At 45.5% G+C, this 16056-nt stretch overlaps 1 protein-coding gene across 19 annotated transcripts in view; it reads left to right on the top strand.

The window, feature by feature from the left end:
- ZSWIM8 (zinc finger SWIM-type containing 8) overlaps positions 1-16056 on the top strand; it is a 73972-nt gene that overhangs the window by 43225 nt on the left and 14691 nt on the right. For all 19 annotated transcript variants that reach the window (XM_084525763.1, XM_084525762.1, XM_084525758.1 and 16 more), the window contains exons 10-22: positions 1769-2768; positions 4567-4698; positions 4892-5071; positions 6405-6588; positions 7150-7248; positions 8132-8256; positions 9662-9893; positions 10637-10789; positions 11511-11733; positions 11929-12218; positions 12949-13172; positions 13467-13949; positions 14549-14717. In XM_084525763.1, coding sequence (XP_084381889.1) covers positions 1769-2768; positions 4567-4698; positions 4892-5071; positions 6405-6588; positions 7150-7248; positions 8132-8256; positions 9662-9893; positions 10637-10789; positions 11511-11733; positions 11929-12218; positions 12949-13172; positions 13467-13949; positions 14549-14717 — 3494 coding nt within the window. The remainder of the gene's footprint in view (positions 1-1768; positions 2769-4566; positions 4699-4891; positions 5072-6404; positions 6589-7149; positions 7249-8131; positions 8257-9661; positions 9894-10636; positions 10790-11510; positions 11734-11928; positions 12219-12948; positions 13173-13466; positions 13950-14548; positions 14718-16056) is intronic.

The raw sequence follows: 16056 nt of genomic DNA, 5'->3' as shown, positions 1-16056 counted from the left end.
TCTTTCCATTGAATCATAAAGAGACTTGCTACCTAAATCCGAATTCATTGTGGGCACTCACCCTTAAGTTACCTTTCCTGAATAATTCCATCTCCTTCTTTTTCCTTCTGAAAATTCTCTCCTCAGTTAAGCCCCACTGCCCTGCTCCCTTGAGAATTAAATTCTTTAGATAACTAGAAGCAGTCTATTCTGTTGAGCTTATTTTGTTCTAATACCCTTTTCACCTAATTTGGGTCACCCCATTTTGATTTTGTTTGGGTTTCTTTAGCTTTTGATAGGTAATCCAAGGGGATTGAAGTGTTGCACTTGTACCTCAAATCTCTTAGATGTGTGGCAGAAACAACATGGCAGTTGATTGGGACACTTGATGCAGAGCTAAAAGACTTTCTAGAAACTTCTTGAATTAGTTTGTCTAAACATTGTTACCCATTCAGACTATCTTGTTTGCGTGCTTAGGCCGTATGTGAGATTCAGAGCTGTGAAATGCAGAAATGCTTTGTTCTTCCTGTGATAATATGGGACATGGGACTACCTGCTGTGTAATTTAAGTGAATTTAAGCCTTCTAGCTTGCTTCTTCCTCGGTTGCTTAAACATCAATTACATATTTGTTTTGCTTGTTTTGTGCCTATGGTTTGCAATAGTTCAGTCTCTGGAGGACAGCCTGCTACAGCCTAAATTAAATTGCTGGGCTCTAGATAGACGTATCGGGGGAGAAAGATACATGCCTAGGAGGTACATTACGTGATTTTATCTGCCATAGTACTTCTCTGGGCAGGCTGTATAGGTTGTTCTTCTGAAAGTCTTGACTGGATTTGTTAACAATGCCATTTCACAGCTGCTGCAAAATGTTTTATCACAAAATCATAGAGTATCCTAAGTTGGAAGGGAGCCACAAGGATCATGGAGTTCAATTCCTGGCTCTACACAGCACCACCCCAAAGCCAAACCACGTGTCTGAGAGCAATGTCCAAACTCTGCTTGAACTCCAGCAGGCTCGGTGCTGTGACCACTGCCCTGGGGAGCCTGTCCCAGTGCCCGACCACCCTCTGGGTGCAGAACCTTTCCCTAACCCCCAGCCTGCCCCTCCCCTGTCCCAGCTCCATGCCGTTCCCTCGGGTCCTGTCACTGTCCCGAGATAGCAGAGCTCAGCGCCTGCCCCTCCGCTCCCCTCGTGAGGGAGCTGCAGGCCGCCATGAGGCCTCCCCTCAGCCTGCTCTGCTCTGGGCTGAACAAACCAAGGGCCCTCAGCCGCTCCTCGTATTGTCTTCCTCTCTGGACCCTTCACCATCTTTGTAGCCCTTCTTTGGATGCTCTCTAATAGTTTTATGTCCTTTTTATATTGTGGTGCTCAAAACTGTATGCTGTACTTGAGGTGAGACCACACCTGTGCTGAGTTCGGTGAATGATTCCTGCAGCAGTTCCTTGTGGCACTTGCTGGTCTGAGACTGCTGAGGCTCACATCACTCATGCCTTACCTGAGGCAGATAATCAGGGCAGATGACATTTCATTTTAAACCTCCCAGTTTGTATCATGTTTTCATGATGGCACTCTTTGCATTTTGTTTCTATGTCATGGGCCTATTCAGGACTTCATTGTTAGTAGACCTGTTTCCTTTTTTTAGCCTGTCTTCTTATTAATGTTGTTTATAGTCAATTCAGCAGAAGAGTTTTCTGATCAAAAGGTGGAGGTGTTTTGTGGGTTAAGAGGTAGTTTGGTGGTGTGTTTTGTGTCTGCTTTCTAACCTGTCCTCTTACTTCTTCTCTTAGGCGCAGGGACCTTTGCTCACAGCTCAGACAGTGGCAGCTGAAAGTCATAGATAATGTTAAGAGGGGTCAGCACAAGAAATCACTGGAGAAGCTGTTCCAGGGTTTCAAGCCAGCTGTGGAAGCCTGTTACTTCAACTGGGAGGAAGCTTATCCCATTCCTGGGATCACCTACAGCAGCTCTGACAAGAAGAACTCATTCTGTTGGGTAAAGGCCATCCAGCAGAGGAGCTGCCGGTTGCAGTGTGCAGAAACTGCTTGTGAGGCTGGTAGAGCCCATGGACAGGAGCCCGGGGGATCGTGTCTGCAGCCTGGGGACCGGCTGCGGCCCTCTCCCCAGGAGCCAGCGGTTCGCCCGAAGGAACTCACTGGAAAGCGGAAAGTTGTGTCTGAAACGCCACAGAGGGTTCTGAGACGACTTTCAGCAGAAGGTGATAAAGCTGTGTACAAGACTGCAGTGGGCAAAGCCAAATTGCCAGTGAGCAAAGGCTTGACCAGTAAACATAGTGGGAAACGGCGCATGAGCAGTGAGGACAGCTCCCTGGAGCCAGACTTAGCGGAGATGAGCCTGGATGACAGCAGCTTGGCTCTGGGGGCAGAAGCCAGCAACACGTTTAGTTTTACAGAAAGCCCGCTGAGCAGGAGCTACAGGGATACCTTTGAGGAGGACGGCGGGGTGTACTTCTCCGAGGGACCTGAGCCAAGTGTCAGGTCCACAGCCAAGAAATCAACCAAGGATCCTGTGGGGGAAATGTGTAGTGGTGATGATGATCTGCCTTCTGCAGACGAGAACGGCGGTGTGAGCCTGAAGCCAGAAGAAGTAGGGGAGAATGGTGCAGCAGGGGGAGGGGACGATGGAGAAGAGGAAGATGATTACCAGGTGTACTATCTGAATCCACAAGAGGTAGCCAAGGAAGATGATGACAAAGCTGAAGGGGGGAATGAAGAGGAACAGGATATATTTGCTGGTATAAAGCCTCTGGAGCAGGAAAACCGGATGGAGGTGAGCTGAGTCTAGTTCAAAGCATTGTTTTGCATTATTTTTCTATGTATTGATTACATCACGTTCTTGCTATCCTCCCAACTGTCACACTTAACCTAGTCTGTTGTTATAGCAAGTGCTTAACTATGAAGTCATCATAACCCATTATGTCATAAGGTATCTGCAGTCTTAATGTATTGGTAATGTATTGGCATTTCTCTGTTTCTCTCAAGTTTGATTCCCTTTTGCTGTGCTCACTCCAAATGTGTCCAGTTTTAGCTGCTCCATCTCGCACTGCAGAACTTACACATGTACACAAAACATGCTTGCTTTTTCCTCTAGCCATTTGGAAATGGTAGAATAATGCTCCACAGTCCAGTATTGGGTCCAGTCCTGTTCTACATCTTCATTGATGATCTGGATGATGGGGTAGAGTACATCCCTAGTAAATTCACAGATGACATGAAAACAGGGGCAGTGCTGGGTAAACCAGAGGATCATGCTGCCATCCAGAGGGACCTTGAATGACTGGAGAGGTGGGCTGACAAGAATCTCACAGAATTTAGCAAGGAGAACCGCAAAATCCTGCAGCTGGGGAGGAACAACCCTGGGGCACTACTTCATGCTGGGGGCTACCCAGCTGGAAAGCAGCTTTTATGAAAATGGTTGAGGAGTCCTGGGGGACACCAAGTTGAACACAAGTCAGCAGTGTGCCCTTGTCACTAAGAAGTGACAAGTGATAAGACTGACAATGTTCTTGGCTGCGTTTGGCAAAGTATTGCCAGCAGGTCAAGGGAGGTGATCCTTCCCCTCTCCTTGGCGTTGGTGAGCCCACACCTGTGTCTGTCTTGGGGACCCCCCCCTAGTACAAAAGAGACGTGGACATGCTGGAAAGAGTCCAGTGGAGGGCCACGAAGATGAAGGGGTTGCAGCACCTTTCCTCTGAGGAGAGGCTGAGAGAGCTGGGACTGTTCAGCCTACAGAAGAGGAGGCTCAGGAGGGATCTTATTCATGTCCATAAATACCTGAAGACAGGTGCAAAGAAGATGGAGCCAGGCTCATTTCAGTGGTGCCCAGTACTAGGACAGGAGGCAGTGGGCATGAACTGGAACACAGGAGGTTCTGTCTAAACATCAGGAAACACTGTAGTGTGTGGGTGACTGAGTGGTGGTGCAGGTTGTCTGGAGAGGTTGGTGGAGTGTCCCTCCTTGGAGATCTTCACAACCTGCCTGGACCTGGTTCTGGGCAACCTGTTCTAGGTGTCCCCTGCTTGAGCAGGGGGCTTGGACCAGGTGACCTCCAGGGGACCTCTCCAATCTCAGCCATTCTGTGATTCTGTGAAGACTGAGCTGAAACTCATAATAAGTAAGATTGAGGCATGCCCAGCAGGAAAAAATTAAATCCAGCTATGTAAGTAAGAAGTTCTCTGGAAGGCAAGAGATAATATAAATAGATGGTGTCACATTTCTGTAGTAACCTCAAAATATGTTTAGGGTTTGCACCTATATAAGCAAGCAGCCAAAATGGAAATGCATGGAAACAGTTATTGTCAGTCAATTTGAGTTTTATTCTTTGAGTTATTCTCTGATCTCTTATAGTATTGGAGGGAAGATGGGACCTAATCGTGTGAGATAAGGCTTTTTAGGTCAGCACGTAAAAGAATAGAGGTGAAGACTGAGGAAGGAGTTCTCTGGGAGCACCCACTGCTGAGGTTAATTGTGAATTATATTTGCAAAGGCTTTGAGACAAGTGGTTTGAGCAGGCTGGCTCCAGCATGGGGGAATGTGGTTTGAATATTACCATCTGTTCTTTCTCACAGATCCTGTTTGCCTGCGCAGAGGCCCTGTATGCACACGGATACAGCAATGAAGCATGTCGCTTAACTGTAGAGCTTGCCAGGGACCTGTTAGCCAACCCTCCAGATCTCAAAGTGGAGCAGCCACCTACTAAGGTAGAGTGAGTACTTGTCTAGTTTCAAGGGTGGAGGGTAACGTAGAAGGAAGGTGTGGGATGGGTACAGCAGCATTCCCAGGCATTTCACATTTACTGTGATTCCGGGCCCTTCACTGATGCTGATTTTGGGTTGAACTCCTCTGGGTGTCATTCATGTGCCCGATCTTGATTACAAATTCCTCCTCAAACAGGGCAAAAAGAACAAAGTATCAACCAGCAAGCAGACCTGGATGGCAACCAACACCTTGTCCAAAGCTGCTTTCCTGCTGACTGTGTTGAGTGAGCGGCTGGAGTACCACAACCTGGCCTTTCGAATAGGAATGTTTGCTCTGGAGCTGCAGAGACCACCTGCTTCTACCAAGGCTCTGGAGGTACAAAACATTTAGAAAAGGCAGTATCCATAAGAAATATTGTGCTGCTTAAATGCTTATGTTTATATGGTTCCCATTTTAACTATTGAAGTTTGGTTATGCTTTTATGTTTCCTTAAAATTGAGTACACTGGGACAAAAGGGGGTGTTCACAAATCCCAAGCACGCGTTGATCTGCCAGAAACTTGATTAGAAATATCATTTCTAATATCTATATTAGAAATATCTATCTAATATCATATCATCTGGGTTTATCTCCATTGAAAGGAAGATCAGACCTCAGTGCCAAAAGGCCTATGATTTCAACAAAGTTACAGATGTGAGAACAATAAATGAGGGCAATATCTTCTATGAATATTTTATTTCAATTGGAGCAGTTTAGTTGTTGTTATCTCAAACACATGTACGTTTCCAGTTTTATTAGCTAATCTAGGGAAGAAAAAGACATTTATAAACTGAATTGTATGTATTTGTGTTGGTGAAGTGGTTTGAAGTGTATTCCTTAGGGTGAACTGGAGTAATTGTTTCATGTTTGAAAACTGTTGCTTTACCTGATATTTCATTTGTTGGCCTGTGAGCACGTGCACAGCGCAAGCATATTGTTTTGGACACTACCTGATTACTGCTAGGCTTCATGTTTAGAAAGAGAAGTGTCCAATTAAGACCTTGTCTATGTGATTTGCAGCCACCTTGCAGGATTGAGCAGTCCCTGGAGATGTGCATTATTGCTAATAATCCACCAAGTACACTTGTTCCACTGATTATCTCTACTTCTTACAGTCTGGTTAGAAGATTAAGTGTGAGATTGGCAGTCACTAGCTACCCAAGCTGTTGCAGAGAAAACAATCACTTTCACACGTTAAAAATGGAGAGAATGCAGGAGTGACACAGGGTAGTGAAATGTAATAGGTCTTCATCCTGGTGTGCTAACACACATTGATGTCACCCCATGCCATTCAGCTGCTAATCAATCCCTCGTCTCTAATGGGTGTATTACTTAACTTAGCATGCTTTTTCCTATAATTGTGAGTCATCTTTTCCAGGGACTTAGCCAAATACTTCTCCTGATGTTCCTATGAAAGCTGATGCATTTTTCTGTATGCAGCTCAAGAATGAATAATTTGAGTAAAAACAGAAGTTGTGCATAAATCTGAGGCAAGACTTGCATTAAACTTGAATGTCTGTGTTCACTGCAGAGGGAATGGCTAAGGTGGCTTGGGTGCTAAGAGCTATTGTAATTCAATAATCCAATAATATTGCTTTACTTCAACATATGCATAGGGAAGAATGGTGCTGATGACACCTTCTTCTCTTTCTTTGTGGATACTAACCAGGTGAAGCTGGCTTACCAGGAGTCTGAGATTGTAGCCCTCTTGAAGAAGATTCCCTTGGTCACTAATGAGATGAATACTATTCGAGGAAGAGCTGAAGAACTCCGAGAAGGAACATTATGTGATTATCGTCCAGTCCTGCCTCTTATGTTGGCTAGCTTTATATTTGATGTCCTGTGCACTCCAGGTACTGTCTGCATTGGTTTGAATGTGCAAAGGGAACCTTCTGAGATTCCAGGTCTTGAGAGGGTTTCAAAGAGAAACTGTCTCCAGGATAAGACAACCTGATCTTGATTCTTCCCACACTGTTGCTTGTTCTTCCTTCCAAGTTGCTCTGGAGATAAGAATTCTCTCTCCTTCTGCCTACATTTGAAACTTAGCATATTTCAGCACTGTTTGTGTGCTTTTGTAAAATAGTTAAAATGATTAACTTTTCTGCTCTTATGCTGGTTATATTCAGAGGAAGATAATATAAATCTAGTATTAAAAAAAAAAAAAGAACCCAACAGTGTTGGATTAGATGACTTACTTGGCGTATACCTGGCTGGTTTGGAGGCTTCTGAGTTTAGAGAGAGAAAGTGTGTGTGTGTTGGGGGGGGGAACAAGGCAGTGATCTGATCCTGGAACTGATAAAAGGATTAGGAATAGGACCACTGGAAGCTCTGCAAATTCAGAGAGTTCAGAAATAGCTTTTGCCCTGAGGTCCTAGTTCTGAAAGCTGAGCATTAATTCTCTTGTCTCCTTTCAGTGGTTTCTCCTACAGGTTGTAGACCCCCAAGTCGTAATTGGAATAATGAAATGCCTGGAGATGAAGAGCTTGGTTTTGAAGCAGCTGTTGCTGCTCTTGGTAAGAATCTTTTACAATATAAGTTTTTTCCTCATCCATGTTCTGCATCCTGCCTCATTTTGGATGGTAAGAGATGATTCCAGTTTGGTACAAAAATTAAAGGTTTGCACAGCTTATCAGAACAAGATGCAGAAAAATTCTGTACATCAGATTTGAGGTGTCTTTGCAAAGCTGTAAAAAATGGAAGAGTGATATGGGACAGGAACTTGAATATTAAAGCAGTGAGTGTGGTTTAGCTTTCTTTGTGCTTTTTTGTCGTGGAAGAAGTATTGCCTAGGCTTTGATGGAGATGGGTAGTTTCAAAGAACAAAAGGCAATCATTTCAGAAGAGGTTAGACAAAGATGGTGAAAGACTAGCAGAAGTACTCTCAAGTATTATCATGTATTGGATTTCTGCCTCTCATTTAGCAGCGTCAGCAACAAAGCAGTGGTTATATATATTATGTTGATAATAGTATATGCCTGTTTTAAAGCTGCGTGCAAAAGAAAGAATAGAATGGATTAAACAAGGCCTGTCCCTCTGTTGCCTCCTGTCAAAAGGGCAAGGATGAGTTCTGTATGGTGTGGGAATGCTGGCCTGTAACACCTGCAGAAACTGGAAAAGTTTATTTCAAGATGAAGTGGACTTACCTGGGCTCTTTTTCATGGCATATTATGATCAGGTTGCTCTGACGTTTGTAGCAAGCTTAGTATTCTGGGGACAGACAGCAGCTCCTGTTTATTCATGACCTGTTTTTGAAGTTAACAGTAGAATAGGTAAAATTATTCTTTTGCCTGACAGTGAGGTGAATAAAATATTCTGAGGTGTGTATCTAGTGCTAACGATGTGGTGTAGTCCCATGGGCTCACTTGTCTTTTCATCCCTCTCTTTTCTGGCCTGTAGGCATGAAGACAACTGTCAGTGAAGCAGAACATCCTCTGTTGTGTGAAGGCACCCGAAGGGAGAAAGGTGATCTGGCACTAGCCCTGATGATTACTTACAAGGATGATCAGTCTAAGCTGAAGAAGGTGAGCCTCCCTTTAAAAGGGGAGAGGGAGGTGCAAAGCAAACCGTGTTTGGGTTTTGATGGATTTCAGAGTTTTCCAGGGAGCATAAGTCGCTATGTCATGTACTGATGATTTACAAGCCGCGTTGTGTTTCTCTTGTCTCACTGATGCAAAATCTGACTGCACAGTGCACATTGGCCTGGAAGAGGCACTCTTACCAAAGGTGTCTTAAGCTCCAGCTGAGGGATGCTTTCTGACTGTATTTAACGCTTTCACTTAACTGCTAAACAAGTCCTTTGTCCCAGGGGCTTTCCATGCGCACTCTGTGTGTTGTATGGGGATTGATTCTGTTTTGCTGCAGGGATGTTGCCTTGCTGAACAGTGTATCTAGCAAAACCTTTGTTTATGTTAATCTCTCACCTCTTCTATTTACAAGTTCAATCCACCTGTGCCTTCGTTTTCCATACAAGAGAGAGTACCGTTCTGCCCCTCCTCCCCACCCCATGCCCCAAAGGAAAAACAAAAATACCAAAAACTGCTGAAGCTTCAGGATTATTTTTTTTTAATATTTTATACTCAGAAGCACTTCTACCTGGCAAGAATATGATTAATGTTTTTCTGTCTCCTAAAGGAGAAGCTCTTTTGCTAGTCTTCTCTGCTATAGTGAATAACAGGGAGACTGTGATATTAAATATTAAAAATAAGTGCTCTGTCACACTCATGGTGTTCATTTCATGTAGAAAGTGAACAGTAGAAACGGACAAGCCTAAAATACGTGGTCATGCCTTGTTCCCCAATTCTGTAATTAATAAGGATAAGAAAGTGTTACTGTAGATTAGTGGAAGACAATTTCTCTAGTGTCTGAAAATCTAAAAAGGCTTTGCCAGTTCCTCAGTAATGGTATGATGGGGTTTTTTGGATGATGAGCACAGAATTTTAGTGACTTAAACAAGAACGTATAATGACTGGCACTAAATATAGAGTCCTCTGTTCTGTCCTTGATGTGCCAGAATTACTTCTGTATTGTGAGTTTTGGATGCTTTCCAAATAAAGCCAATGGCTTTTTGAAGTGAAAAGGGGGATAATACTGAGTACAAATGAAGCATTGCTTCCTCAGCAGTGCAGGCCACATGGCTGTCAACTGTGCATAGGTGATGTTTAGTACAAGAAGATGTTTATTCTCTTGAAAGCAGGAATCATTTTTCTCCAACCAAATGGAGTTTGTTGTCCACCAGGAAGTTGGTTTGATACTTTGCCACTGTTTTGTAGTGTAATGAGGTTGGACTCGTGTTTTGAGTTTTGAGGTTGGACTCGATGACCTTGAGGTCTCTTCCAACCTAGAAAATTCTGTGATTCTGTGATTCTGTAATGCCTGTTCTCTTACCTGCCTGGAAAGCTCTTCTTTGTTTTTTCCTTGCTGTTAAAGATTTTAGACAAACTCCTGGACAGAGAGAGTCAGACTCACAAGCCACAGACTCTGAGTTCCTTCTACTCCTCCAGCAAGCCTACAGTAGCAAATCAGAAATCTCCTTCCAAACACGCAGCCCAGTCCACTGCAGCTATCCAGCAGCTTCCAGGGACTTCTGTCACTCAGCAACCTGGTGTAAGCCCAGCAGTCCAGAGCAGTCCTGAGAACTTTGTGGAGAAGAGTGCACAGGGTAAGATGTGATTTATAAGGGCTATGCTATGTTCTTGTCTGTATTAAGAAGTAGTCAGAGTGACTTTATGTACTTTATATTACCATCTGGCTGCTTGGTAGTTACTAGACGGTCATTCCTCTGTTGTTTGGCTGAATCCATTTCTGTACTCATGTAGAAATTCAAGCTAATTTTCAGGCTTTCCTATCTTGACCCAGCTGTGTTAGCCAGTTACCATGAAACTACCGTGTTTCCATCTTTTAGGTTTGTATCAGAGGTGCAGTGTTCAAAAAGTCACATACTGAGTCAGGTGCCTTCGTGCAAGATAAATAACTAAGATTGCTGAAGGTCATTAGAGATAAATGGGGTGTGATTTTCTTCCATCTGTGCTTGCTCTTCGTTGGCAAGCATTACATCTGTTGGAAAGTGGATGCTCTCTTAACTGTTCCCAAAAAGATCAGTTATGACTGAGGATAAATGCAATAAGGTTAGGGTTGCTGGAGCAAAGTTTTTTTCTTGTAAAACTTCGTACACAGTTGCAGCAAATTTTCCAAATCTTGAGTTAAGCTTAAGTGTTCTTGGCCTGGTATCTGATGAAATGCTTAATAAAGAAAGAAAATTGAGATAATCCTACTCATAAGTACCACTCATTTTAAAAATGCATTACATCTTTTCATATTTATACTTCTGAAGTGACCACATCTGGTTTTAGAGATGCAGAAACAAACCATAATGTTTACCATGTCACTGTCCTGTTTATGCAGAGAGCTCTCAGAGGCCCCCCTGTGAGCCAGCTGGTGAGTCTGCTGTCCTGAAGCAAGAGGGAAAGGTGCCCAGTCGTCTGGCCCTTGGAAACCGAGGTGGATACAACGGGAGATGCTGGGGTTCACCTGTTAGACAGAAGAAGAAACACACAGGTAGGAACTGACAATTCGTACAGCATCTAGTGCTGTGCTAGGCATTGCTCTGGGGTTTCAGTTGTTCCCTTGTTCCTTCATTCCACTTTTCAGCCTTTCATGTACTACTGGAGCAGTTGATTGTCTCTGAGATGTTTGGTACGGCAGAACAGGTTTTGATCCATAGATTTCCTCCCCACCTTCTTCTGAATTGCAGTTTACCATGTGCATACTTTTCCCACAGCAGCTGTGTTCCGGGTGATAGATTAGGTATCTGGAACAGAATGTTTGTTGGGCTCTGGGAGCAGAGCACTGTCCTCCTGTGTACAGAAACAAATTCAGAGGAGTTGCTGCCTCTCACACTCCTCTTCAGAAGGGTGTAAGTTAGAGGCTAGAGGATATGAAAAATCTTTGTATAAATTCTGCAGCAGGGTACCTATAGAACCTAACTTTGTATGTATATTTGTTTCTTGTTGCTATACTCTGCCATAAAGCTTGGCAGATGGAGTGAGGGGCTGGGACGATGCGAAGGAGGAAATAAACACATTGTTCTTGGACTGTTCTGCTTTTTAGTCCAAGAACTGTAAAACGTCAGTGCTATCTGTGGCCAAACTGGCTGATTTCATCTCTTTTAGTTTGCAAAGTTAAATGCTTGCTGACATGACTGATCTTAGTTGGGACTGTAGGTGACGTGGGTAGAAGTTTACCTGCTGACTGTACTGTGTTTGTTCTGGCGTTGTAGGCATGGCTAGCATTGACAGCAGCGCTCCTGAAACCACCTCCGACAGTTCTCCAACGCTCAGTCGGCGACCACTACGTGGGGGGTGGGCAACAACATCGTGGGGCAGAGGACAGGACAGTGACAGCATCAGCAGTTCTTCGAGTGATTCGCTGGGATCTTCCTCTTCCAGTGGCAGTAGGAGAGCCAGTGGGGGAGCCCGTGCAAAGACTGTGGAAGTTGGCAGGTAATGAGTGGTGTCACTGCACAGAATCAGCCTCTAGGCCTGATGTTAGGGAGCTGGCGTGTGTGCATCAGGAAGTAATTCCTTGGGAGAGTTTGCTTTGTCTCCTCTGGACCCTAAAATAGGAACTCAGCACCCAAGTTAGTGAACTTGGAATATTGTTGCTATCTGAAAGTTTCCTCTGTGCCTTTCCCCTAGGTATAAAGGGAGGCGGCTGGAGAGCCATGCTCCTCATGTTCCAAACCAGCCGTCAGAGGCAGCTGCTCACTTCTACTTTGAATTGGCCAAGACAGTCCTCATCAAAGCTGGTGGAAACAGCAGTACCTCCATCTTCACCCACCCTTCCTCCAGTGGTGGGCACCAGGGACCACACCGCAACCTTCACCTCTGCGCCTTTGAGATCGGGCTGTATGCACTAGGGCTGCACAACTTCGTGTCCCCCAACTGGCTTTCTCGAACTTACTCCTCCCACGTCTCCTGGATCACAGGTTACAGCAGAACTTCATCGGGAAGCTTGCTTTTGGGCAGGAAGGGGTGGGGGACGAGCTTCTTCCCAAATGTGATGATGATGATGTGCTATGGGAGTTGTGTAAGCCGCTGGCATGGCTGGCAGCACAAGCTGAGCACCAGTGAATTACAGTGTTTTGCTTCAGTCCTCCGAGCCATAGACCTTTCGCAGAAGGTTTTTGGAAAGGGAGGTACACAGACTGGTTTTAGCCTATCCTTTGGGGGTCTGCCAAAGAGAAAGATATTTGTCAAGTTTGGATGTGCTCTTTGGCTGTGTTCAGCATTTCACTTTCCTCCTCCCTGTTTGTACCCAGACCTACTGCCTGCTTTCTACCCACATGGTTTCCAGAGCCTGAAAAACACACCTTTGAAAATTCATGTTTTCCTGACATGACAGAAATAGAGCAACAGTCCAGGCTGTGGTTTCTGGGTACTAAAATCAACTGTAGCAAGTTCCTCTCACTGTTTGAAATGCATCTTTAGCTTAACTTTGATTATGGCACCTTCACTCTCTGCTGGCTTATCAAGAGCGCTTCCCTGCCCTGCGTTTTGGGAGGAAGAGCCTACATTTGACTTGAAGTGTGAGAAGAGTGACTGGGCTCTGTTGCTGCTACTGAAGGAAGTAATGAGTGCATCTCCTTTTGAGGGAGAGCTGGCAGGAATTTTGTTGGGTACGGTCAGTAGTGTAAGAGTCTTCTCTTGTACTCTTAGGGCAGGCTATGGAGATTGGTAGTGCAGCCTTGAACATCTTGGTGGAGTGTTGGGACGGACATCTGACCCCCCCGGAGGTGGCATCGTTGGCAGACAGAGCCTCGCGGGCCAGAGACTCCAACATGGTGCGGGCGGCTGCTGAACTGGCGCTCAGCTGCCTGCCCCACGCCCACGCCCTGAACCCAAATGAGATCCAGAGGGCTCTGGTGCAGTGCAAGGAACAGGTGAGCATTGCGTCGGGGCCGCCTAGCACAAGCTGACTGCCAGCATCAGGGATGTACTGTTGCTTGGGGGCTTGGCCCCTCTCTGCTACTGGATAGCCCTAGTCTTATTTCTGTGGGTTTGTCTTAATAAATAGCTGAGGTTATTCTGCTGCATAGTTGTGATCTAGCTGCTTCCCTTAGCATCAGTCATTTTAGAGTGCCTTGTACTTCTCTCTGCTTGTAGTTTTGTCCTCTGTTTCTGGGTTTGCATTCTTCATTTCACCTCTGGTTTTGCTTTTTTCTCACCACCCTCAGGACAATCTGATGCTGGAAAAGGCCTGCATGGCAGTAGAAGAGGCAGCGAAGGGAGGTGGCGTGTACCCGGAAGTCCTCTTTGAAGTAGCGCACCAGTGGTACTGGCTGTATGAACAGACTGTCGGTGGGACCCCGGCCCAGAGAGAAGGCGCCACGGGCTGCAGCGCCAGCGGTGCGCGGGCTGCCTCCGAAACAACGCGAGGGTTGACAGACAACCGGGTGACCACTGAGCCGACCACTGTAACAGTAGCAGCTGCAGTGACTGCAGCAGCAACGGTCATGCCAGTGATCTCTGTGGGGTCAACCATGTACCAGCAGCACACAATGGCAGGGCCGGCGATGGCGCACACACACACGCAGGGCCTCCACCCCTACACCACCCTTCAGACCCACATTCCCTGTAATCCCCAGTATATCGGACACACTATCCAGCACATGCCGCGTCCAGCTGTCTTCCCAGTGCCTGGCTCAGCATACCCGCAGGTGAGTTTTGTCTGTAGCTTGTTTATTTACAGTAATTTTGTGTGACTGCTGCCAGAAGTGTCTGTGGCTGGGGAGAGTGTGGGGCAGGACCTGCTGTGGCTTGAGATCTGGCTTCTGTGCTCACTTACTTGCTGATTTGTGATACCTACTTAGACTTCCCAGCTGGGCTTTTGAGGTGATAAGGAGCCTTCTGTGGGCATGTGTAATGTCTCAGGAAAAAGCAAAAGATAACATATCACTAGTTTTTAATTTTAATTGCCCTATAGTTTCTCAGAATATGCAAGGCACTTGACAGAAAGTTTGTCATCTTGACACTACATAGAAACTACAGAGGGAAAATTAACAAAAGTTATTTTAACCTCTGCCTATTTTTGAAAGTTCTTGGAATGTGTTTGTGGAAAGATTAGATTTAAATGGAGGAAGAGCAAGCAGATGTAATAGTCATGTGGTGCAAGTTAGTTACTGTGCTGCTTACTGAGCTTCCTCCTCTTTGTACGATTGGATTTCCCATGCTCTGGGTTTTGTGTGGGGACATCATGTTTTGAACTTATAAATGGTCAAATAGAGTAGACATGACTGTTGCTCGTCTTCTTTTTTAGGGTGTCCATCCAGCGTTCATAGGAGCTCAGTACCCTTACTCAGTAACAACGCCATCACTGGCAGCTACAGCAGTGTCATTCCCTGGTGTGCCAGTCCCATCCATGACGCAGATTGCGGTGCATCCCTATCACAGCGAGACGGGACTGTCACTGTCTTCCAATGTAGCGAGTAAGTGTTACAGCCCTGGGCTGGGCGTAGCATAGGAGGTACAGCCTCACAGCTGTACCCCAGCCACGTCCTGCTCCTCACCAACATCGGTTGGTTGGGACCAGAGTTACTGCTCTGAGAAGTTCTGAACAAATCCACCCCAGCCTAAAGATGCGCATGCTCAGGGCTGCTGGTTCATTATGGGGCCTGATTCAGCTAGTGGAGCTTTAATTGCTGTGTAGATACATTTCCAGTACTGAGCTCTCTGTTTGGAGATGTCCTGGCCCTTCTGACCTCTAACTTGCTAGAACTTTAGCCCTCTTAGTTATTTTTTTCCCCCTCAGCAGCCTCTCCTCAAGACAAGGTGAACATAGATGATCTTGAGCAGTGGTTCCTTTGGGTCAGATGAACAGGCAGTAGCATTAATAGGTGTCTTTCATGCCCTGAGGAATTTGAGGCAGCCAGTACCTGAAACGTGGAACCTCTGTAGAGAGGACAGATGTTTTGGCAGTCATGGCAATGGCAGTCTGAACGACTGCTCACACGTTGTGATGGGGCTTGAGCGGTGGTGGAGATCATCAGGCAGTGAGCAGCACTGGAACAGCAGATGTTGACTGAGTTGTGGACGTGTTCTCATTGCCACAGGGTTCTGCACTAGCAAGTTGTGGTTGGACCCAGGCTCTGTTATGCCCTAACTGCAGTGGCTATGATGTGTCTGTTCGTGAATTTGCTTATCTATCAGTGTGTTGCAACTCACTAGGTTCTGGAAACTTGGCATGTGGGAAAACACTTAAGAGATGTGCTGGCCTCCTTCATATCCAGATTATCAGGAGAAAGGGGATTCTTTTTCAGTTATCTTTAAGTGCGCTATCTTTAATTTCAATGCCAAAAGACACCGCAAAAGGAAATACAAGAGTCCTGAAGGCCTCATATATAAAGAGTATCTTTTGCTGACAGCCTTAGTCCTAGGCTGATGCTGTGACTCTTAGCAATGAGAAGCCATTTCTGTAAGAGTTATGAATCTTCTAGAAGTGTTAACTAATCCTAGAGCACTTACACTAACAAAAGAATGAAACAACCCCACCCTTCCCACTTGCCATTGTTTATGGTTTTCAGAAACTTGTTTTCAGTTCTTAAAATACGGTTTTGCTGTTCCTGGAGTACACAGGCACATGGTGACGCTCAGGCTCTGGCAACAGTTCAGCTTAGCTCATTCTTGTGGGTTTTTCTCCTCGGCCAGATGTCAAATGCAGCATGGATTTTGCCCCACTTTGTGGATTGTTTGGCACTGTGTGTCTGCTTGGCTGAGGAGGTCAGACAGATCTGTCCTGGGAGGCACATTGTTCTCAGTTATTCAGCT

The sequence above is a fragment of the Aythya ferina genome (assembly GCF_964211825.1).
Source record: "Aythya ferina genome assembly, chromosome: 7".
Classification (NCBI taxonomy): Eukaryota; Metazoa; Chordata; class Aves; order Anseriformes; family Anatidae; genus Aythya; species Aythya ferina.
The sequence above is the reverse complement of the archived record's forward strand: the minus strand, read 5'-3'. Positions and strand labels throughout refer to the sequence as shown.